Below are 25573 nucleotides of genomic sequence, written 5' to 3' on the forward strand. Positions count from 1 at the left end.
TAATTTTTGAGCCACGTAAATATTCATTTCCACAACTTTCCTATGTTGATCATTTTTGGTTGCTGTCTGGCAAGTGGCCTTTTCACTTGTGATGAATGTTGACAAGAATTAATGCTGAGCAATTTGGGGCTGTGAAAGGGATGCTCGGTTGTTTGTAGATATTGGGGGATGTGGGCAGGGAGGAGGGCTATTTTTTCATGTGTCTATCAGATGGCTGGACTGGTTGAATCTAAGTGAATCTTGCAATATGGCGGCATCCTGGGCAGCAATGTGTACGCCGCTGCTGGTGCCTTGGCCACATCAGGTTCTGCCTCCTCCTCCTCCTCCTCCTCAGAATCGTCTGAAGAAGCACTCTGCTTTGCACCTTGTTCTTCCTGCAGGTCCAAACTTCGGGCTGGATTTTACCAAGCCCACAACGTTGGGCTCCGTGGGCAGCGGGGGAGTGGCCGGATGATTGTTCTGGCAGTGGCCCGCCACCGAGGCTGACACTGGAGGGGCCCGGCTTGATCCTCATGGCGACGGAGAGGCTCCGTGGCAGTTCCCCTGCCACTGGTCAATGGACCTGACTTTAAAGTTTCAAATTACTGACATGCATAAATTTAACTCAACTTACCTTAAATCTTCCGGGTCCACCACGATCTTCAGCGCAGCGGCCAGCACTCCCATGCCTTCGATTCCCTGTCCAGGTCAAATAAATGTAATGGATGTAGGGGATGGTGGGAAGGGGTGAACTTAAACTTTGTGCAGTCTGTGTGGGGTGGTGGGGGGGGGGGGGGGGTGGGGGGTGAGGGAGAAGGTCAGATTTAAAAGGTAAGTATTTTTTTGGGGGGAAAGGGCAAATAGTTAATGTAATTGTTATGGGGGGGGGTGGGAAAGGGGTGTTAGAAATTTATTGTATAAATTTTGGGGGATACTGCTCTAAAAATTCAAATTGACTGGCGGGACTGGCTGCCCTTTCAAAATGGCACCAGCGCCTGCACACAGGCAGCTCATGACATTGCCAAGGATGGACAGCCTGCCCCCTCCACGTGATGGGGGGGGGGGGGGTGCGGGCCACCCTGGCTATTCAAATGAGCTTCCGCGCAGGAGATCGCGGCAGCTGTTTGGCATTTTTTTTTAGCTCGGCGGCGGGCTGTTAAAATCCAGCCCTTTGTTTCTGTGCAATGTTGTGCAGAGCACAGCATATCAGGACCATCCTAGCTGGTGCAGAATGAAGGGCAACCCCAGATCTGTCCTGGCATCTGATGCACATCTTCAGAATGCCGTGACTTGTTCAGTGATACATCTGATTGTCATATGACTTTGATTGTATCAATCCTGTGCCTCATTGCTTGGATTCCTCATGGGTGTCATCAGCCACATTTTAAGTGGTTATAAAAGCAAAATACTTTTTTTTTAGAACATTACAGCGCAGTACAGGCCCTTCGGCCCTCGATGTTGCGCCGACCTGTGAAACCATCTGACCTACACTATTCCATTTTCATCCATGTGTCTATCCAATGTCCACTTAAATGCCCTTAAAGTTGGCGAATCTACTACTGCTGCAGGCAGGGCGTTCCACGCCCTTACTACTCTCTGAGTAAAGAAACTACCTCTCACATCTGTCCTATATCTATCACCCCTCAACTTGAAGCTATGTCCCCTCGTGTTTGCCATCACCATCCGAGGAAAAAGACGCTCACTATCCACCCTATCTAACCCTCTGATTATCTTATATGTCTCTATTAAGTCACCTCTCCTCCTCCTTCTCTCCAACGAAAACAACCTCAAGTCCCTCAGCCTTTCCTCGTAAGACCTTCCCTCCATACCAGGCAACATCCTAGTAAATCTCCTCTGCACCCTTTCCATAGCTTCCACATCCTTCCTATAATGCGGTGACCAGAACTGCACGCAATACTCCAGGTGCGGTCTCACCAGAGTTTTGTACAGCTGCAGCATGACCTCGTGGCTCCGAAACTCGACCCCCCTACTAATAAAAGCTAACACACCATATGCCTTCTTAACAGCCCTATTAACCTGGTTAGCAACCTTCAGGGATTTATGCACCTGGACACCAAGATCTCTCTGTTCATCTACAGTACCAAGAATCCTCCCATTAGCCCAGTACTCTGCATTCCTGTTACTCCTTCCAAAGTGAATCACCTCACACATTTCCGCATTAAACTCCATTTGCCATCTCTCAGCCCAGCTCTGCAGCCTATCTATGCTCCTCTATGCGAGGAGCAGCCTTGATAGAACGGGGTGCGGAGCGGACTTTCAGCTGAGCGGTCAATTTCAGTAAGTTACAAGTTAATCCCTTTTTTGTTTCGGAGGACCGGGGACTGCTGGGTAGGGGAAAACTATTTATTTGGGCAGTTTTAAAATCTTTGTCTTTTGCGAGGAGCAGCCTTGATAGAACGGGGTGCGGAGCGGACTTTCAGCTGAGCGGTCAATTTCAGTAAGTTACAAGTTAATCCCTTTTTTGTTTCGGAGGACCGGGGACTGCTGGGTAGGGGAAAACTATTTATTTGGGCAGTTTTAAAATCTTTGTCTTTTGCGAGGAGCAGCCTTGATAGAACGGGGTGCGGAGCGGACTTTCAGCTGAGCGGTCAATTTCAGTAAGTTACAAGTTAATCCCTTTTTTGTTTCGGAGGACCGGGGACTGCTGGGTAGGGGAAAACTATTTATTTGGGCAGTTTTAAAATCTTTGTCTTTTGCGAGGAGCAGCCTTGATAGAACGGGGTGCGGAGCGGACTTTCAGCTGAGCGGTCAATTTCAGTAAGTTACAAGTTAATCCCTTTTTTGTTTCGGAGGACCGGGGACTGCTGGGTAGGGGAAAACTATTTATTTGGGCAGTTTTAAAATCTTTGTCTTTTGCGAGGAGCAGCCTTGATAGAACGGGGTGCGGAGCGGACTTTCAGCTGAGCGGTCAATTTCAGTAAGTTACAAGTTAATCCCTTTTTTGTTTCGGAGGACCGGGGACTGCTGGGTAGGGGAAAACTATTTATTTGGGCAGTGGCAGTACCCGAGACACTACACGTGTAGTGTCTCCCACCCACCCTCCTCCTCTAACCAAAAAAAAAAGGACTCTAGGGTGTTGATAAGGTAAGCTTTTTATTTAAAACTTCAGTCCGTCGGATTGCTAAGCGAACAAGTTTTGACTTTTTTTTTCGTTTGGTTTTTCAGTAGATTTATTGGGAATCTAGAATAGTGGGAATGGAGGTAAAGGCAGTTGTATGTTCCTCCTGCAGAATGTGGGAGGTAGGGGTCGCCAAGAGTGTCCCTGCTGACTGCATCTGCGGGAAGTGCACCCAACTCCAGCTCCTCGCAGACCGCGTTAGGGAACTGGAGCTGGAGCTGGATGAACTTCGGATCATTCGGGAGGCGGAGGGGATTATTGACAGGAGTTATAGGGAGGCAGTCACACCTCAGGTAAAAGAAGTAGGTAGATGGGTTACCGTCAGGGGAAGGAAAGGGAACCAGCAGGCAGTGCAGAGATCCCCTGTGGCCGTTTCCCTCAACAACAGGTATACCGTTTTGGATACTGTTGGGGGGGACGACTTACCAGGGGTAAGCAATGGGGTGCAGGTCTCTGGCACAGAGTCTGTCCCTGTTGCTCAGAAGGGAAAAGGGAAGAGGAGCAGAGCATTAGTCATTGGGGACTCCATAGTTAGGGGAACAGATAGGAGGTTCTGTGGGAACGAGAGAGACTCACGGTTGGTGTGTTGCCTCCCAGGTGCCAGGGTACGTGATGTCTCCGATCGTGTTTTTGGGATCCTTAAGGGGGAGGGGGAGCACCCCCAAGTCGTGGTCCACATAGGCACCAACGACATAGGTAGGAAGAGAGATGGGGATTTAAGGCAGAAATTCAGGGAGCTAGGGTGGAAGCTTAGAGCGAGAACAACCAGAGTTGTTATCTCTGGGTTGTTGCCTGTGCCACGTGCTAGCGAAGAGAGGAATAGGGAGAGAGAGGAGTTGAACACGTGGCTGCAGGGATGGTGTAGGAGGGAGGGTTTTGGTTTCCTGGATAATTGGGGCTCTTTCTGGGGTAGGTGGGACCTCTACAAACAGGATGGTCTTCACCTGAACCAGAGGGGTACCAATATCCTGGGGGGGAGATTTGTTAGTGCTCTTCGGGGGGGTTTAAACTAAATCAGCAGGGGAATGGGAACCTAAATTGCAGTGCCAGTGTACAGGCTGTTGAGAGTAGTGAGGTAGGGGATAAGGTTACAGGGACGCAAGAGGGCACTGGCAAGCAAGAACTTGGTTTAAAGTGTGTCTACTTCAACGCCAGGAGCATCCGGAATAAGGTGGGTGAGCTTGCAGCATGGGTTGGTACCTGGGATCCTGATGTTGTGGCCATTTCGGAGACATGGGTAGAGCAGGGGCAGGAATGGATGTTGCAGGTTCCGGGATTTAGATGTTTCAGAAAGAACAGAGAAGAGGGTAAAAGAGGGGGGGGTGTGGCATTGTTAATCAAGGAAAGTATTACAGCGGCAGAAAGGACGTTTGAGGACTCGTCTACTGAGGTAGTATGGGCCGAGGTTAGAAACAGGAGAGGAGAGGTCACCCTGTTGGGAGTTTTCTATAGACCTCCGAATAGTTCCAGAGATGTAGAGGAAAGGATAGCGAAGATGATTCTCGACAGGAGCGAGAGTAACAGGGTAGTGGTTATGGGGGACTTTAACTTTCCAAATATTGACTGGAAATACTATAGTTCGAGTACTTTAGATGGGTCTGTTTTTGTCCAGTGTGTGCAGGAGGGTTTTCTGACACAGTATGTGGACAGGCCAACCAGGGGCGATGCCACATTGGATTTGGTACTGGGTAATGAACCCGGCCAGGTGTTCGATTTAGATGTAGGTGAGCACTTTGGCGATAGTGATCACAATTCGGTTAGGTTTACCTTAGCGATGGGCAGGGACAGGTATATACCGCAGGGCAAGAATTATAGCTGGGGGAAAGGAAATTATGACGCGATTAGGCAAGATTTAGGATGTGTAGGATGGGGAAGGAAACTGCAGGGGATGGGCACAAACGAAATGTGGAGCTTATTCAAGGAGCAGCTAATGCGTGTCCTTGATAAGTATGTACCTGTCAGGCAGGGAGGAAGTTGTCGAGCAAGGGAGCCGTGGTTTACTCAAGAAGTTGAAGCGCTTGTCAAGAGGAAGAGGGCGGCTTATGTTAGGATGAGACGTGAAGGCTCAGTTAGGGCGCTTGAGAGTTACAAGCTAGCCAGGAAGGATCTAAAGGGAGGGCTAAGAAGAGCAAGGAGAGGACACGAGAAGTCATTGGCGGATAGGATCAAAGAAAACCCTAAGGCTTTCTATAGGTATATCAGGAATAAACGAATGATAAGAGTTAGAACAGGGCCAATCAAGGATAGTAGTGGGAAGTTGTGTGCGGAATCAGAGGAGATAGGGGAAGCGTTAAATGAATATTTTTCGTCAGTATTTACAGTAGAGAAAGAAAATGTTGCTGAGGAGATTACTGAGATACAGCCTACTAGGCTAGATGGGATTGAGATTCACAAGGAGGAGGTGTTAGCAATTTTGGAAAGAGTGAAAATAGATAAGTCCCCTGGGCCAGATGGGATTTATCCTAGGATTCTCTGGGAAGCCAGGGAGGAGATTGCAGAGCCGTTGTTGTTGATCTTCAAGTCGTCATTGTCGACAGGAGTAGTGCCGGAGGACTGGAGGATAGCAAATGTTGTCCCCTTGTTCAAGAAGGGGAGTAGAGACAGCCCTGGTAATTATAGACCTGTGAGCCTTACTTCGGTTGTGGGTAAAATGTTGGAAAAGGTTATAAGAGACAGGATTTATAATCATCTTGAAAAGAATAAGTACATTAGAGATAGTCAGCACGGTTTTGTGACGGGTAGGTCGTGCCTCACAAACCTTATTGAGTTTTTCGAGAAGGTGACCAAACAGGTGGATGAGGGTAAAGCAGTGGATGTGGTGTATATGGATTTCAGTAAGGCGTTTGATAAGGTTCCCCACGGTAGGCTATTGCAGAAAATACGCAAGTATGGGGTTGAAGGTGATTTAGAGCTTTGGATCAGAAATTGGCTAGCTGAAAGAAGACAGAGGGTGGTGGTTGATGGCAAATGTTCATCCTGGAGTTTAGTTACTAGTGGTGTACCGCAAGGTTCTGTTTTGGGGCCACTGCTGTTTGTCATTTTTATAAACGACCTGGATGAGGGTGTAGAAGGGTGGGTTAGTAAATTTGCGGATGACACGAAGGTCGGTGGAGTTGTGGATAGTGTCGAAGGGTGTTGTAGGGTACAGAGGGACATAGATAGGCTGCAGAGCTGGGCTGAGAGATGGCAAATGGAGTTTAATGCGGAGAAGTGTGAGGTGATTCACTTTGGAAGGAGTAACAGCAATGCAGAGTACTGGGCTAATGGGAAGATTCTTGGTAGTGTAGATGAGCAGAGAGATCTTGGTATCCAGGTACATAAATCCCTGAAAGTTGCTACCCAGGTTAATAGGGCTGTTAAGAAGGCATATGGTGTGTTAGCCTTTATTAGTAGGGGGATCGAGTTTCAGAGCCACGGGGTCATGATGCAGCTGTACAAAACTCTGGTGAGGCCGCACCTGGAGTATTGCGTGCAGTTCTGGTCACCGCATTATAGGAAGGATGTCGAAGCTTTGGAAAGGGTGCAGAGGAGATTTACTAGGATGTTGCCTGGTATGGAAGGAAGGTCTTACGAGGAAAGGCTGAGGGACTTGGGGTTGTTTTCGTTAGAGAGAAGGAGGAGGAGAGGTGACTTAATAGAGACATACAAGATAATCAGAGGGTTAGATAGGGTGGATAGTGAGAGTCTTTTTCCTCGGATGAGGATGGCAAACACGAGGGGACATAGCTTTAAGTTGAGGGGTGAAAGATATAGGACAGATGTCAGAGGTAGTTTCTTTACGCAGAGAGTAGTAGGGGCGTGGAACGCCCTGCCTGCAACAGTAGTAGACTCGCCAACTTTAAGGGCATTTAAGTGGTCATTGGATAGACATATGGATGTAAATGGAATAGTGTAGGTCAGATGATCGGCGCAACATCGAGGGCCGAAGGGCCTGTACTGCGCTGTAATATTCTAATTCTAATTCTAATTCTCTGTACCCGACAACATCCTTCGGCACTATCCACAACTCCACCGACCTCAGTGTCATCTGCAAATTTACTAACCCACCCTTCTACACCCTCTTCCAGGTCATTTATAAAAATGACAAACAGCAGTGGCCCCAAAACAGATCCTTGCGGTACACCACTAGTAACTAAACTCCAGGATGAACATTTGCCATCAACCACCACCCTCTGTCTTCTTTCAGCTAGCCAATTTCTGATCCAAAGCTCTAAATCACCTTCAACCCCATACTTGCGTATTTTCTGCAATAGCCTACCGTGGGTAACCTTATCAAACGCCTTACTGAAATCCATATACACCACATCCACTGCTTTACCCTCATCCACCTGTTTGGTCACCTTCTCGAAAAACTCAATAAGGTTTGTGAGGCACGACCTACCCGTCACAAAACCGTGCTGACTATCTCTAATGTACTTATTCTTTTCAAGATGATTATAAATCCTGTCTCTTATAACCTTTTCCAACATTTTACCCACAACCGAAGTAAGGCTCACAGGTCTATAATTACCAGGGCTGTCTCTACTCCCCTTCTTGAACAAGGGGACAACATTTGCAATCCTCCAGTCTTCCGGCACTATTCCTGTCGACAATGACGACATAAAGATCAAGGACAAAGGCTCTGCAATCTCCTCCCTAGCTTCCCAGAGAAGCCTAGGATAAATCCCATCTGGCCCAGGGGACTTATCTATTTTCACACTTTCCAAAATTGCTAACACCTCCTCCTTGTGAACCTCAATCCCATCTAGCCTCGTAGCCTGAATCTCAGTATTCTCAACAACATTTTCTTTCTCTACTGTAAATACTGACGCAAAATATTCATTTAACACTTCCCCTATCTCCTCTGATTCCACACACAACTTCCCACTACTATCCTTGATTGGCCCTAATCTAACTCTAGTCATTCTTTTATTCCTGATATACCTATAGAAAGCCTTAGGGTTTTCCCTGATCCGATCCACCAATGACTTCTCGTGTCCTCTCCTTGCTCTTCTTAGCTCTCCCTTTAGATCCTTCCTGGCTAGCTTGTAGCTCTCAAGCGCCCTAACTGAGCCTTCACGTCTCATCCTAACATAAGCCTTCTTCTTCCTCTTGACAAGCGCTTCAACTTCTTTAGTAAACCACGGCTCCCTCGCACGACAACTTCCTCCCTGCCTGACAGGTACATACTTATCAAGGACACGCAGTAGCTGCTCCTTGAATAAGCTCCACATTTCGATTGTTCCCATCCCCTGCAGTTTCCTTCCCCATCCTACGCATCCTAAATCTTGCCTAATCGCATCATAATTTCCTTTCCCCCAGTTATAATTCTTGCCCTGCGGTATATACCTGTCCCTGCCCATCGCTAAGGTAAACCTAACCGAATTGTGATCACTATCACCAAAGTGCTCACCTACATCTAAATCTAACACCTGGCCGGGTTCATTTCCCAGTACCAAATCCAATGTGGCATCGCCCCTGGTTGGCCTGTCCACATACTGTGTCAGAAAACCCTCCTGCACACACTGGACAAAAACTGACCCATCTAAAGTACTCGAACTATAGTATTTCCAGTCGATATTTGGAAAGTTAAAGTCCCCCATAACAACTACCCTGTTACTCTCACCCCTGTCGAGAATCATCTTCGCTATCCTTTCCTCTACATCTCTGGAACTATTCGGAGGTCTATAAACGACTCCCAACAGGGTAACCTCACCTCTCCTGTTTCTAACCTCAGCCCATACTACCTCAGTAGCCGAGTCCTCAAACGTCCTTTCTGTCGCTGTAATACTCTCCTTGATTAACAATGCCACACCCCCCCCCCTCTTTTACCATCTTCTCTGTTCTTACTGAAACATCTAAATCCCGGAATCTGCAACATCCATTCCTGCCCCTGCTCTACCCATGTCTCCGAAATGGCCACTACATCGAGATCCCAGGTACCAACCCATGCTGCAAGCTCACCCACCTTATTCCGGATGCTCCTGGCGTTGAAATAGACACACTTTAAACCAGGTTCTTGCTTGCCAGTGCCCTCTTGCGTCCTTGTAACCATATCCCTGACCTCACTACTCTCAACATCCTGTACACTGGCACTAAAATTTAGGTTCCCATTCCCCTGCTGAATTAGTTTAAACCCCCCCGAAGAGCACTAGCAAACCTCCCCCCCAGGATATTGGTACCCCTCTGGTTCAGGTGAAGACCATCCTGTTTGTAGAGGTCCCACCTACCCCAGAAAGAGCCCCAATTATCCAGGAAACCAAAACCCTCCCTCCTGCACCATCCCTGCAGCCACGTGTTCAACTCCTCTCTCTCCCTATTCCTCGCTTCGCTATCACGTGGCACGGGCAACAACCCAGAGATAACAACTCTGTTTGTTCTCGCTCTAAGCTTCCACCCTAGCTCCCTACATTTCTGTCTTAAATCCCCATCTCTCTTCCTACCTATGTCGTTGGTGCCTATGTGGACCACGACTTGGGGCTGCTCCCCCTCCCCATTAAGGATCCCAAAAACACGATCCGAGACATCACGAACCCTGGCACCTGGGAGGCAACATACCAACCGTGAGTCTCTCTCGTTCCCACAGAACCTCCTATCTGTTCCCCTAACTATGGAGTCCCCAATGACTAATGTTCTGCTCCTCTTCCCCCTTCCCTTCTGAGCAACAGGGACAGACTCTGTGCCAGATATCTGTACCCCATTGCTTACCCCTGGTAAGTCTTCCCCCGCAACAGTATCCAAAACGGTATACCTGTTGTTGAGGGAAACAGCCACAGGGGATCCCTGCACTGCCTGCTGGTTCCCTCTCCTTCCCCTGACGGTAACCCATCTACCTACTTCTTTTACCTGAGGTGTGACTACCTCCCCATAACTCCTCTCAATAACCTCCTCCGCCTCCCGAATGATCCGAAGTTCATCCAGCTCCAGCTCCAGTTCCCTAACGCGGTTCTCGAGGAGCTGGAGTTGGGTGCACTTTCCACAGATGCAGTCAGCAGGGACACTCTTGGCGACCCTTACCTCCCACATTCTGCAGGAGGAACATGCAACTGCCTTAACCTCCATTCCCACTATTCCAAATTCCCAACAAATCTACTGAAAAACCAAAAAAAACAAAAAGTCAAAACTTGTTAGGTTAGCAATCCAACGGACAGAACTTCCTAAATAAAAAGCTTACCTTATCAACACACCAGAGTCCTTTTTTTATGGTTAGAGGAGGAGGGTGGGTGGGAGACACTACACGTGTAGTGTCTCGGGTACAGCCACCACACAAATATATACCTTTTTCCTTACCCAGCAGTCCCCTGGTCCTCCGAAAACAAAAGGGAATTCACTTTTAAACTTACGCTGAAATTGACTTCACAGCTGTAAGCCCGTTCACACACCTCCGTTGCTATCAACGCTGCAGTCACCGAAACTAAAAGAAAGAGATTCTAAACCACACAAATATATACCTTTTTCCTTACCCAGCAGTCCCCTGGTCCTCCGAAAACAAAAGGGAATTCACTTTTAAACTTACGCTGAAATTGACTTCACAGCTGTAAGCCCGTTCACGCACCTCCGTTGCTATCAACGCTGCAGTCACCGAAACTGCGGGAAATCTGAAATAAAAACAAGAAATGCTGGAACCACTCAGCAGGTCTGGCAGCATCTGTGAAAAGAGAAGCAGAGTTAACGTTTCGGGTCAGTGACCCAAGCCGAAGAAGGGTCACTGACCCGAAACGTTAACTCTGCTTCTCTTTTCACAAATGCTGCCAGACCTGCTGAGTGGTTCCAGCATTTCTTGTTTTTATTTTAAGTGGTTATCCCTTGTCTCCAAGCAGCCAGTCAACATGATTGCTTCAAGGTGGGGCAAGATCAGGGATGGTGAACTGCTGCAGGACAAAAGCATCATTGCAGCTGCCTGGGAATCTTGCACACACCTACATAAACATTTTTTGGTTGTACACCAGCTGCTCATCGATGGAGTGGAAGCCCTTGCAGTTGAATACTCCAGAGTGATCTGGGTGTGCCTTAATTACTACATGTTTGCAGATGGTGAAGACCTGCACTTTATTCATTCATGGGATGTGGGTATCGCTGGCAAGGCCAGCATTTATTGCCCATCCCTAATTGCCCTTGAGAAGGTGGTGGTGAGCCACTTTCTTGAATAGCTGCAGTCCATGTGGTATAGGTACACCCGCAATGCTATTAGGTAGGGAGTTCCAGGATTTTGACCCAGAGACATGAAGGAATAGCAATATACTTCCAAGTCAGGGTGGTGTGTGACTTGGAGGGGAACTTGCAGGTGGTGGTATTCCGATGCTCCTATTTCCATTGTCCTTCTAGGTGATTGAAGTCACTGGTTTGGAAGGTGCTGTTAAAGGAACCTTAGTGAATTGCTGCAGTGCATCTTGTAGACAGTACATCCTGCAGCCACAGTGCTCCAGTGGTGGAGAGACTGAATGTTTGAGGTGGAGGATGGGTTGCTGTTACGAAAGTGATTCTTTTTTTTGTTAAAAACATTTTTAAAGGAATTTATGGTTAAGTTTTTTTTAAAAAGAGAGCTGTCAAGAGGACATTGAAAGAGCCGGATTGGCAACAATGTTGCTGTTTGTCACATGACTCGGGTTGGAGATAGAACAGAAATCCTGGTAATGGGGCAGAGAAGTGACAAGTGCCCCTTTGATTGGACAAGCCCAGTAGCAGCAGAGCACCGGGAATGGGCAGAAAACTGAAAAGCTTTTTTGTTGTTTGTCAGTGTGAGTGTGTTTTACCTTCTGGAAGGAGATAAAGTCAAGTCTGCTGAAGTGTTAAGGAAGGAGAAAAGGCTACGACCCAGCTCGCTTTCCAGCAATTCCATAAAAACGTTGTGTCGTTTCATCTCATCTCCTGTCTCTGAGGAGGGCCTGCTAGAGTTGCTTCTCGGCGCCACTTGAAGAGAACTGTTCTGGGGGATCTCGATGGCCTGTCTGCATGTGCTCTGAGGTTGGACTGTATGCCAGTTTTGGTGCAGCATGTCTCATCTTCTGTTTTTTTTCAGGGGTGGGCAAGTGATCTGCCTGGGTGTTTTTTTTTTGTCTGTAACTGAGCTCTGATCCAAAAATCCCTTTTTATTTTTTCAATTAACCAGTATACATGTATGTGTGTGTGTGCATGAGTGTGAGATGCTAAGGTAAAAAAGGGGACTTTAAAATTTAATGTTGGGACTTAAAAAAATTTACATTTGTGTGTTTATGTTTTACTTCATTACTAGTTGAGACCTGTTTTCTAATAAACTGCTAATTTTGTTGTTCAGTAAAGAAACCTGGTAATTCTGGGGAAAATAGTGTATATGATTTGCCTGTATTAGTAAGTGGGAAAATTTTAAATAATGTGTTGTGACCTGTGGAGAAGTGGGACTGAATTAACAGTGCACTCCTCCCGCCTCGGTCATAACAGTGCCAATCAAGTGGGCTGCTTTGTCCTAGATGGCATCGAGCTTCTTGACTGTTACTGGAGCTGCACTCATGCAGACAAGTGGGAACTGTTCCATCACACTCCTGACTTGTAGATGGTTGAAAGGCTTTGGGGAGTCAGGAGCTGAGTTATTTGGTGCAGAATTCCCGACTTCTGACCTGCTTTGTATCCTCAGTATTCTTGGTGGAATACTTTTCAGTCTGCACATGGCAGTATGTGCAAATTCTCAGTAGCTCATGGAGCAAGGTTTCTGTGTTACAATCCTTAGGTCATGTTGTTGCTTAACTAGATATTGAACAGTTCATAAGGGTCACTTATCAGTAATGCAGAACCTGAAAGCAACTGATGCAAAAACCCCAAAACCTTGGCATCCATCATAGCTGGTTCTAAAATATACCAGTAGAAAACAATCTATGCCACTGGGTGGTCTGAGAATATTGTATGGTTCATAAGCTACATTAAGAGGCAAAGGCTGCAATTGCTGGTTTTTAATACAACTGAAGCTTCATTTTTAAATCTTTTTCAGTTTCAAAATTGTTGCTACAGGAAGTTGATCCGAGTTTCTCTGGTCTCACGCCTTCATGGGTTTATAATGAAAATGGTAGGTTTACCATCTTTTGCCATTTCCATAGAGGCTCAATCACTGGTAACACTGTAATTTGGAACATTTACTGGCATTCTTTGATACATCATTTATACATAACTAACCAATAAGCAAAAAATGCACACACAACAGGAGCCATTTTATTACATCAGGGTAGAAACTCTAATATGCTTGTCGACAGGGAATGGCACATCAGTCACCGCTTGGCACATCTGTGTACAGCAAATTGGCTTATATTGTAGATATATTCTGTGGTGGCATAGAAGAATCTAAATTGGAGGACCATAGTTAACTTGACTGTCATTGATAATGCATGCAATTTGGCTGCAGGTATCCTTGTTTCAAAGGTCAGAGTTCTGTAACAGCCTTCCTATTGAATCTGTAAATGCAGTTCTCCTCTGACATTGCTTGGTCGCTCTGCCTTAACCTGTAGACATAGCTGCTTGGGTAGTAGCAGACCTGCTGCAATCTGAATTTCTTTGCCATCCCATCTTTAGTCTTCTTTATTCTTGTCTGTTAGCTCCAGTAAGAGGTCAGCACTGAACTCGATCCCTATAACTTTAAATAGAATGGCAGAAGAATGAAAGGTGCAATCTAACTTTGAGAGATCCCTTCCCGTTATGCAAGAACCAGACTGAACTCTAATGAGCAGGCATAGTACTGGGTGGGAATTCTGCATGAAATGTAAGAAATCAAGGGCTGTATTGGCATGGATTTTCTATCTCTAATGAAGCTCTTGCAGATGTGTGCTGGATGTCTAAAGGTAATGTTTTCTTTTTTTGTTGCCTTACAATGACTTTCCTTGTACTTGTGGTTCAGATGAACACTAAAGATCCTGTGACATTATTCAAAGAGAGATTTTCCCAATATACAGCCTAAAGTTGCTTCCTCAAGCAACACCGCTAAAAAGAAATCAGATGAACTGATGATTTATCTTATTGCTGTTTGTGGAATCTTGCTAGGTGCCATGTTTGTTGACATGTTGACTGCCACTGCACTTTAAAGGAATTCATTGCATGTAAAACACTTTGAGATGCAAGCTCCTCTCTTACAGATAGTTGTTAATTTTTTTTTATCTTTTCGCATATATAGCCAATAGGTCCTTGGGTCCTCAAGAATCAAGGTTTTCAATGAAAGGAGGCAAAATTGTTATCAGCACTCTGGTTATATTTGCTTACATCAAAAGTAGGTATACAGTATTTTAGTGTATGTTAATTGATATGGGGTAATAGTGTATTTCATGGTGCTTCAATATGGGTGATCCTTGAAGATCTGATAGAATTGATCAAAATTCCAAAGGGTTTGGTAAGGAAACGGAAAAACTATTCCTACTGTCAGTGAGTTGGTTATTGGCAGCATAACATTAAGGCTAAAATTTAAGGCTTAAACAAAAAGAGATTATTTCATACTCAGAGGGTGTTAGGACATCAAATACCTTACCCAAACAATGATGGAAGCATAATCTATAATCACTTTTTTTAAAATGCCGATAATTTAAAAAAAAAATTAAGGATAGAACAATGTGATTAAATGGAGAGCTCTTTTAAACAGCCAGCACTGGATGATGGGTGAATGGCTTCCTTCTGTGCTGTAAAATTCTATGATTATATGAAGACATAACTTGAGTCCAGCCCCAGGAGCTGCTGTTGCTGTTTGATAAATACATACAGAGAGTAGATATTTTGTGTTCAAATTAGTCCAGGGTTTATAATGTATTTATTTTGTTTCACCACAGCCTTGGGTCTTTCTAATAACTACCGCTGAAGACAAAAGAAGGTCTTCCTACAAAATGACTTTGTGAAATCATTGTGCAACTGAAGAGTCCCTTTCGGTATTCCGAATGGACAATTCCCTCCACGACACCCTGGTCCATTCTGCCTTCACCCTGAATATCCGCTTCCCTTCCCACAGCACCTTCCTGTGCAAGTAGAGGAGATGCAACACCTGCCCTTCCACATCTTCCATTCCCAGCTCCTTCCAGGTGGAACAGCAATTTACTTGTATTTCACTCAATTTAGTATACTGCATTTGCTGCTCACAATGTGGTCTCCTGTACACTGGGGAGACCAAACGTAGATTGAGTGATCACTTTGCTGAACACCTCCATTGCAAACGTGACTCTGAGCTTCTAGTCTCTTGCCAATTTAATTCTCTGTCCCACTCTCACTCTGAGCTATCTGTCCTCGGTCTCCTACACTGTTCCAATGAAACAGAATGTCAAGGAACAGCATTTCATCTTTGTATTGGACATTTTACAACCTTCTGGACTCAACATTGATTTCAATAACTTCAGATCATAACCAGTGCTCTTACTTTTTCAGACAGCAGGTGCTGGTAAATGTTCTGCTATGGCTCCACTAGACCCATCTTTAATTATGTTTACTTGTCCCATTACTATCCTGTTTTGCCTTGCACCATCATCCCTTATGTAATTTAATCACTGCAACTTTCCACCCAAACACAGGCTTTCCCTTTTGTTCTTTGCTCCCTGCATCCTCCTCCCACCCCTTTCCCTGTCTCCGTATTTGCATAAAAACTGTTACATGCCTAACATCCCATTCTGAATCAAGAACATAAGAACTTAAAAAATAAGTGCAGGAGTAAGCCATATGGCCATCGAGCCTGCTCCATCATTTAATAAGTTCATGGCTCAACTTTATATCAACTCCACTTTCCCGCCTTATCTCCATACTCCTTTATTCCCTTAGTCCCCAAAAATCTATCCGTCTCAGTTTTGAATATACTCAACAACTGACCATCCACAACACTCTGGGGTAGAGAATTCCAAAGATTCACAACCGTTTGAGTGAAGAAATGTCTCCTCATCTCAGTTCTAAATGGCTGATCCCTTATCCTGAGATAATGCTTCCGAGTTCTAGACTCTACAACTAGGGAAAACAGCCTTTCAGCATTTACCCTGTCAAGCCCTCTAAGAATTTTATAATGCACAGAAATTAGAGGGTAGTAATAAACAGGTCATTTTCAAGATGGCAGGATGTAACTAGTGGAGTGCCACAAGGATCAGTGCTTTAAAATCTATATTAGTGACTTAGATAGGGACCAATATGCAACAATACAAAACTTGGTGGGAAAGTAATCTGTGAGGAACATGGAAAGAAGCTGCAAAGGAATATAGACTTGTTGAGTGATTAGGCAAGAAGGTGGCAGATGGAATATAATGTGGGGAAGTGTGAAATTATCCACTTTAGTAGGAAGAATGGAAAAGCGGAATTTTTTTTAAAAGGTAAGAGATTAGTAAGTATGATTTAGAGGGATCTGAGTATCCTTGTACATGAATCATAGAAAGTTAAAATGCAGCAACAGCAAGCAATTAGGAAGCTATGTTAGCCTTTATTGCAAGGGAGTTGCAGTAAGAGACTAAGGAAGTCTTGCTGCAATTATATAGAGCTTTGGTGAGACAATACTTAGGTAAGGAAGGATATACTTGTCTTAGAGGGAGTGCAACAAAGGATAATGAGATTTATTCCTGGGCTGAGAAGGTTGTCTTATGACGAAAGATTGAGTGGAATGGGCCTAAATTCTCCAGAGTTTAGAACAATGAGAGGTGATCTCATTGAAACATATAAGATTCTGAAGGGTTGTTTCCCCTGAGTGGAGAGTCTGGAAATAGAAGACATAGTCTCAGGGTAAGGAATTGATCATTTAAAACTGAGGTGAAGAGAAATTCCTTCATTCAGAGGGTTGTGACTCTTTGGAATTCTCTACCCCAGAGGCCTGTGGATGCTCAGTCGTTGAGTATGTTCAAGGTTGAAATTAATAGATTTTTGAACTCTGGCAAATCAAGGGATATGGGTTATGAGAACTAGGTGGGAAAATGAAGTTGAGGGTAAAGATCATCCAGGATCTTAGTAAATGGTGGAGCAGGCTTGAGGGAACATATCACCTATTGCTGCAATAAAACAAAAAGTATTTCCAGCATTTTGTTTTTATTTCAGATTTCCAGCATCTGCAGTATTTTGCTTTTAACACCTATTGCTGCTCCTATTTCATATGTTCCTTTAACAAGTGATAATTATTAGTAATTGCCAATCAACCTCTATGACCCAGAAAGTGAACAATTTAAACTGTGGAGTTTCATTCCATCAGGTACTTAATTGTTGGAGATTTACAAAGTTTAAACCTTTAATTTTTTTTCTTATTTTTACTTTCTGTCCCTTTTTTTCTTCTTGCTCCTAATCCAATATCTCCTCTTTTTATTTCTCTTTTTGCACCTGATTTGACTTGAAGTCTCCCACTGTAATTCACCTTCCTTCACAGTTATTCCTCTGTCTATTCCTCAATCTTTAATTCACATTGGTTAAGGAGATAGGCTGTTGGTCCCACAGTTCACTAAGATCCCAGATGCCGTGTTACCCTCACCATGCAGTTATCAGCTTTCACTTCCAGCAAGTTAGAGCACAAAAAGAATTTTGAGCTGAAGGTTTCAGGAAAAAGTCTAACAGAATATGCCATGAGATGCCCTGCTCCATCAAGTTCTGTACTATTGTTTCTTAAGAAACGATAAGATCTCATGTTGATTGTTTCCTAAGAAAAACACACATATCTCATGATGCTCTCCAAGAAAACTGTTAACGATGTGTTAACTTATTCCAGACTATAATGGCTTTTATTTGAGCTATAGAATCGTATGTTCCTGTATGATTCTATAGCTGGCCTCAGCAGACCTGCCCCTGATCGATATCATTATCCCCTACTGGATAGTGCATGTATTGACATTGACTAAGGGCAATATTGGGATTGATTGTGATGCATTGGAACATAGGAACAGGAGTAGGTCACTCAGCCCCTCAGGCCTGTTCCTCACCATTCAATAAAATTATGGCTGATCTGTATCTTAACTCCATTTAGAATAACAGAATCATACAGCACAGAAGGAGTCCATTTGGCTCATCATGCCTGTGCTGGCTCTTTGGAACAGCTATTCAATTAGCCTCACTACCCTGCTCTTTCCCCAGTGGACCTACAAAATTTTCCTTTTCAAATATATATCCAATCCCCTTTTGCAAGTTGCTGTTGAGTCTGCTTCCACCACCTTCTCATGCAGTGCATTCCAGATCATAACAATTTGCTGCTTACAAGTAACTACTCATCTCCCCTCTAGTTCTTTTGTCAATTACCTTAAATCTGTGCCCTCAGTTACTGATGATCTTGTCAGTGGAAACAATTGCTCCTTATTTACTCTATCAAAACCTTTCATTTACCCACTTTGGTTCCATATCCTTTAATATCCTTAACCTAACAAAATCCATCAATTGCAGTTTTGAAATTCTCAACTGTCCTCTGTTTTTGGGGGAGTTCCAAACTTCCACTAATCTTTGTGTGAAGAAGTGCTTCCCGACATCACCCATGAATGGCTTATCTCTAATTTTAAGGTAATGCCCCTTGTTCTGGACTCCCCCCACTGGAGGGAATAGCTTCGCTCTATCTACCCTATCAAATTCTGTCATCATCTTAAACATGTTAATTAGATCACCCTTTAACCTTCTATACTCAATGGAATCTAAGCCTATTCTAAGCAACCTGTCCTCATAATTTAATCCTTTTAACCCTGGTTTAATTCTGGTGAATCTATGCTGCATCCCCTCCATATCCAATATATCATTCCTGAGGTGTGGTGCATGACATTAAATATAGTACTTTGATATGATGCTTCCCATGATTGGCTAGTGTGTCTATCTTCACTGTATAGACTTCTGAATTAAATGCACATCTTTTCATAAATTATACTTGGAACCATTTCATTATATTGAACAATATTTCCAGATCTTTGAAGAGCAACTTTTTGTTATTTTTCCATAAATTGAGTTATATCTAGGATCCTTGTATTATATGTTTGCACAATGTTTTTGTGTTTTTGCAGGTAACCCAGAAATGGTTGGTTTGTTGTTTGTATCCAGTGTCTGCATTGGCTTGATCTTCACAATGTGTGCAATAGTGATTCGAGTGTCCTGCAGACCAGACCTACAAAAAATTTGCAACGGGAGGTCTAATGATAGGAAAGTGGACTGTTGTCAGGATGAGGATGATAATGAGGACAACACCAATGATGATGAAGATGAAAGTAGTGATGATGATGATGATGAAGAAAGTTCCTCGGACTTTACTTTTGAAGGATTAACAAAACTTTATGGGACGATAGGATCCAACAGTACAGAAGCAGCAGAAATAGCTGAGCGGATAGAACGTCGAGATAGGATAATACAGGAAATCTGGATGAATGGAGGTTTAGAACTGCCTGTCATAAGGAACCTTAATCAGTATTATTGATAATTAAGGATATCAAAGTCATCAAGCAGTGGCATTGACAATTTGCTATGGTGGACATGTCACAACATAGCCTCTATTTTAACTAATAAGTACTTTTTATTTTTTATTTCTATTGATCGCTTTTTAGTTACAGGTTCCTTCTATGAAGGAAATTGATTTATTGTAAAATGTGTTAAGTGAAGTCACAAGTAAATATTTTAAACAGGGTGAAATCTTTTGGCCAGACCTCAGCTTCAGGGAAAGCACTGTGAACAATTTATTAATTCATCTAGTTTACTGTAAATTTAAAATTTTCGAAACACTGTATAAATCAAAACATCTCAATATTGGATCAGGTTAGTCATTCATCATAACCATTCTAAAATAAATGTATTCCACTTTGATCAAATCAGATTCCTTAGGTTTATTGGTGTACATTTTACTCATAGGCCGAATAAAAATAACAAAAAGATAAAGGACCAGAGAATGGTTTCAGTGTACCGTGACCTTACAATGAATATGATCTTTCCACTAAAAATATTGTTACGATCATATCAAATTATCATTGAACACTTTGAATATATCTAATTGCAAGTAGGCAGCAATGTAAATATTGATTCTTCCAGTCTACTACTTTTGTATAGAAATGTCACTTTTCTTTTCACTTGCTGAGATTTGATGATAATACTTTGTTTGAGGAGCAAACACACCTGTTGACATTTAAATATCACAGTAACCCCGTTGTATGTCATGTTGTGTTCTACAAAGTGCAGATAATGCTAAAGATGGTCTTAAGGAACATACTTACAGTCAAAACCTATCCTTTGATTTTTTTGAAAAATATGAATCTAACAAATTGCGAGTATTATCTACCAAATGGCATATGCAAAAATCTGCCTAGCATTTCTTGTAACATCCAGTACAAATGTCACCAATGGAGAATTATGCTATAAAATCAGCAGCCAACTGTATTTTTTCTAATCTTATACTACAGTTGCTGAAAGGAGATCAGTCGAACTGTGTAAGTTACCTTTTGCCCCCCATTCTGCAAGAGACACAGCAGTCGCCAAAATTTTCTTAAGTAGTTGTTAAAAATTATGCCAAGCAATTTTAGGGTTAACATTTGCATCTAAGAATTGTTTATCATTGAAAAGCATCAATATAATAAGCAAAATTATTGCCAGAAAAGAGAATAAGTTTACACTTATCATTCTTCTTCTTTGGCCTCCTTATCTCGAGAGACAATGGATAAGCGCCTGGAGGTGGTCAGTGGTTTGTGAAGCAACGCCTGGAGTGGCTATAAAGGCCAATTCTAGAGTGACAGGCTCTTCCACAGGTGCTGCAGAGAAATTTGTTTGTCGGGGCTGTTACACAGTTGGCTCTCCCCTTGCGCCTCTGTCTTTTTTCCTGCCAACTACTAAGTCTCTTCGACTCGCCACACTTTAGCCCCGCCTTTATGGCTGCCCGCCAGCTCTGGCGGACGCTGGCAACTGACTCCCACGACTTGTGATCAATGTCACACGATTTCACGTCGCGTTTGCACACGTCTTTAAAGCAGAGGCATGGATGGCCGGTGGGTCTGATACCAGTGGCGAGCTCGCTGTACAATGTGTCTTTGGGTATCCTGCCATCTTCCATGTGGCTCACATGGCCAAGCCATCTCAAGCGCCGCTGACTCGGTAGTGTGTATAAGCTGGGGATGTTGGCCGCCTCGAGGACTTCTGTGTTGGAGATACGGTCCTGCCACCTGATGCCAAGTATTCTCTGGAGGCAGCGAAGATGGAATGAATTGAGACGTCGCTCTTGGCTGACATACGTTGTCCAGGCCTCGCTGCCATAGAGCAAGGTACTGAGGACACAGGCCTGATACACTTGGACTTTTGTGTTCCGTGTCAGTGCGCCATTTTCCCACACTCTCTTGGCCAGTCTGGACATAGCAGTGGAAGCCTTTCCCACTTATCATTACAGCTATTGAAAGTGCAAATGGATCTGCAATGTACAGCTAAGTAAAAAATATGTTAAAAGTATTAATTTGAGCAAAAGAAGAAATGGCCCTAATTCCTGAGAGCTTCTCTGACTCTGATTATCAGTGTTGCACCATTTTATCAAGCCCTATTTTGTTACTTTGTGCATTACAACTTTGTCTATTATCATCACTTATTATGTAACATGCATTGTGGTAATATATATGCAGCTCCTTTAAAGTATTTGGGCCGTAATTATTTGCTTCTCATAAGTTAAGCACAATCATGTTTGATGAAGATTTTGCAAAGTATTACTGTGATATTCTCATCAGTTTATGTGTAGCACATGGTAAGGTATTTTCTTTGGAGCAGCATAAATATACCACTCGTTAGTAGTCAGTACAACATGTTGCCATTATGATTCTGGAGGAGGTTGAGAGGAAGAAGTTGCTATCCGTGAAGAAGGTAAGGAAACACAAACAGAAGTGGTGTAGCCCATGTGGGTTACAGTTCCTTCAGTGTACGATCAAGAAGAGCGGGAAAGACAACTTTCGTACTAAAGCATTCTTTACATTAAACAGATTTTAGCTGAAGTACCCCCCTAAAGACTGGAAGGCTGTTTAGGGTCATCAAAAATATATTTGAGAGGTGCCATCCCCAAGATATTAACAAAGTGCCTGAGTAGTAATACATTTGCACGACACTTGATTTGAAATGGACATTGAATAGACGGACCTATATAAAAGAATAATAAACTTACTGGCTGGCACCTCTTGCTTTATTTTTTCCTCCTCTTCCTTCTTTGGAAAAGCTGTTGGTGCTCCAGGAGCAGCTGCCAGCCTTCCCACTGGCTCTTGGCACCTGAAATTCTAGCTGCCAGCATGTCATGATTGATATCAGTTCTGATGAAAGGTTATCGACCTGAAATGTTAACTCCATTTGTCTATCTTCAGATGCTGCCAGACCTGCTGACTATTTCCAGCACTTTCTGTTTTTATTTCAGCTTTCCAACATGCTCAGTATTTTGCGTTTATGCCATGATTGACGTTGGGAACAATTATCTGCTCTTGTGTTATTAGGTGAGTTCAGCATATTTGCAGACAGGGCCATGCAACATGTAGGGGAATTGTTGCACTGGGACCAGATCATTGGTCGATTGATTTCTAGGTCTGTAGGGTTAGCAGTCATTCCAACATAAAAATACTTTGAGCTAAAAATCTGATATGGCCTTTTGCGGGCACGGGCATCATGAGGTGTGATTACCCTGCGTCCGATTGAGGTGCTGCAGGCAGCACGCAAATTTTGAACTGCCTGAGCACGTCCATGATTGCAGCTTGCTGCTGGTTTCAAGTTAAAGCTAGCCTGCACCACTTAAAGGGCAGGTGCATTCTGGCTGTAGCAGGTGTCGGAATTGTCTCTGGAAGTAGTTCTCACAAGAAAGAAAGAAGAGCCATGGTGATGCAGAGAGAGGGCTCCCAAGTTCTCCGATTCAGTGTTGGAGGCCTTAATCCAGGAAGTGGAAAGGGGGAGAATCTACAGGCATATCCTGCCAAGAGAATGGGAGCATTGAGCCATGGAGGTCAATGCAAGGAGTCTGGCCCCGAGGACCTGGCTGCAGTGCCAGAAAAAGTTCAATAACCTCACGAGTGGTCAAGGTCAGTGATTGCATCTTCAAATGTCATCTTCTACCCACATCAACCTCACACACTGCTCAATGTACCACATCCCCAACACTCACCCATTAGCAATCTCTAGCAAGCAGGACTCATTCCTAACATTCAAATGGTCCATCTCATCCTCGCACACTTACCACTGCTGCCACACACCCATATTTTGTGGCTTCCACATACTTCCAGCTATTCAGTTATGAAAGGCACAACGCCCACTAACACTCACCAACACACTTCCTCTCTTTTGCAGGACAAGGAGGCACATAACAGGAGGAAGCAGCAGAGAACTGGTGATGGACAGGCACAACTGCATCTTCTGAGCCCCTTGGAGAGACATTGCTCCAAATTATTGGTGCTACAGTCTAAGGCCATTGCAACTGGCATCACTGAAACCATTCATAATGACGGTATGGTCCTGCCTTCTGTATCTTCCCAAATCCTACTTCACCCTCATCCCACAATCTGATATGAAGTAAAAGCTGCAGATGATGTGGCCATACACTTCTTACTTTCCACCCACCGCCACTTCCCTCACCCCAACCCTCCGCTTGTGCATTTATTCTTTCAGATACTCAAGACTTGCTACCTGGCCAGCCAATGCAGCCTGGCAATGAAGGGCGAGAAGAAGAGCAGACATATGATGAAGAAACACCATCACTTGATTTGACACTAACAGCCACCAGCTAGATACAGGCACTGTGCATGCTTTAGAGGATAGCACAGAGGCAGGATTTGCATGTGATGAGTTACTGGACATGAACGGACTGCAGCAAGGCCAGGTGTAAAGGATAACGCGTGCCAGCTCACTGCAAGAGCAACTCACCTAGTCCCACTCCCTGGCCTTTACCCCATAGCCCTGAAATTTCTTTCTCTTCAGATAATTGTCCAATTCTCTTTTGAAGGCCCAATTGAATCTGCCTCCACCACACTCTCAGGTAGTGCATTGAAGATCCCACTTGCTGCGTAAAAAAGTTTTTCCTTATGTTGCCTCTGGCTCTTTTGTGGATCACCTTAAATCAGTGTCCTCTGGTTCTGGATCCTTCGACCAATGGAAACAGTTTCGCCTTATCTACTCTGTCCAGACCCCTCATGACCCCTCATATCAAATCTCCTCTTAATCTTCTCTTACAAGGAGAACAGACCCAGTTCTACAACCTACCCAAGTAACTGAAGTTCTTCATCCACGGAACCATTCTCGTAAATCTTTTCTGCACCCTCCCTAATGCCTTAATATCCTTCCTAAAGTATAGACATAATACACCAGTTGAGGCCGAACTGGGATTTTATACCAGTTTAACATAACTTCCTTGTTCTTGTATGCTATGCCCCCATTTATAAATCCCAGGATCCCATATGCTTTATTAACCTGTTACAATCAGGTGACAAGGGGTCTCTTTGTTTGACCACAACAGCATTTATTTCTTTTAAACAGTGGATGTGCTTACCAATTCAGTGAGGGTTTAACCCTTTTATGTGCTATGATCATAAAAGAACCAATTGGACAGATTTTCTTGAGTTTAAACAAGAAAGAGGTTACTTTATTGTACTTAAAAATCAAAACCCGATCAAAGTAAAATAATAAACTACACTCCAACTTTCACGCACACACACAAGTAGGTTACAAAGTGAAGAAGAATAGATTGGTCGGATTAGAGTCCAGGACAAATAAAATAATATACAGTCTGTGGAGTCTGGTAATTCAGTTGTCTTCCAGATAAACTCATGGTCCTGAAATTTCTGGTTGGTAGAGGTGGCCACCTGGTTCAGGGTTTTCTTGGAGACAGTGATGTAAATGGTTTAATCCCCAGGGTCTCTGTCTGCAGCAAATGATAGGCATGAATGTTTTGCAGCCTGCAGGCAGGGTTCAAACCATTGCCTGGAGAGAGAGAGAGAGAGACTGACCCCAGTTGGGTCCTGCACTGGTCAAAAGCAGGTGCTTGTCTATTGTAGAGAGAAGAAACTGCCAGTTTTCACACAAATGGAGAGATTGTCACATGATTATCCAGTGTATTCTTTCTTTTGCATCTTAATTAGTTCAAGTCTTAATTCCAATCTCTATCTTGGGTCCCATTGTTTCAGTGTTTACCCTTTGAGGTTCATCTCCACCAGTGCTAATGTTCTAAGATGGCTTTAAATGTCTTGTTAATGAAGGTGAGGCAGGTAGCTCAATCAAAAATTAGCAAACCATTGTTCTGGTGGGAGATTAATCCAGATATTCATCCCCAGCTCGATACCTTGGTATGTGAGGTATTTCAAATTGTCATGATCATTTTATTTGCTTTCTTTTTAAAAGTTTCATTTAGGTTTCCAACTGATAGATTAAAAATTATCATTTAGCATAGCACGTGTTCACGACAAGCCACTTTCTCAACCTGCCCTGCAACCTTCAATGATGTGTACACTTATACCCTAGATCCCTCTGCTCCTGCACTCCCTTTATTTTATATTGCCTCTCCTCATTCTTTCTACCAAAATGAATCACTTCACACTTTTCTGCATTAAATTTCATCTGCCACTTGTCCGCCCATTCCACCAG

General features: G+C 43.8%; 1 protein-coding gene across 5 annotated transcripts in view; it reads left to right on the forward strand.

Annotated features, from left to right (window-relative positions):
- eva1c (eva-1 homolog C (C. elegans)) overlaps positions 1 to 19797 on the forward strand; it is a 169548-nt gene extending 149751 nt beyond the window's left edge. For all 5 annotated transcript variants that reach the window (XM_068041065.1, XM_068041068.1, XM_068041069.1 and 2 more), the window contains 3 exons: positions 13059 to 13133; positions 14229 to 14321; positions 19018 to 19797. In XM_068041065.1, coding sequence (XP_067897166.1) covers positions 13059 to 13133; positions 14229 to 14321; positions 19018 to 19424 — 575 coding nt within the window. In that variant the 3' untranslated portion in view covers positions 19425 to 19797. The remainder of the gene's footprint in view (positions 1 to 13058; positions 13134 to 14228; positions 14322 to 19017) is intronic.
- Positions 19798 to 25573: the final 5776 nt, after the last annotated feature.

The sequence above is a fragment of the Heterodontus francisci genome, chromosome 10 (assembly GCF_036365525.1).
Source record: "Heterodontus francisci isolate sHetFra1 chromosome 10, sHetFra1.hap1, whole genome shotgun sequence".
NCBI lineage: Eukaryota > Metazoa > Chordata > Chondrichthyes > Heterodontiformes > Heterodontidae > Heterodontus > Heterodontus francisci.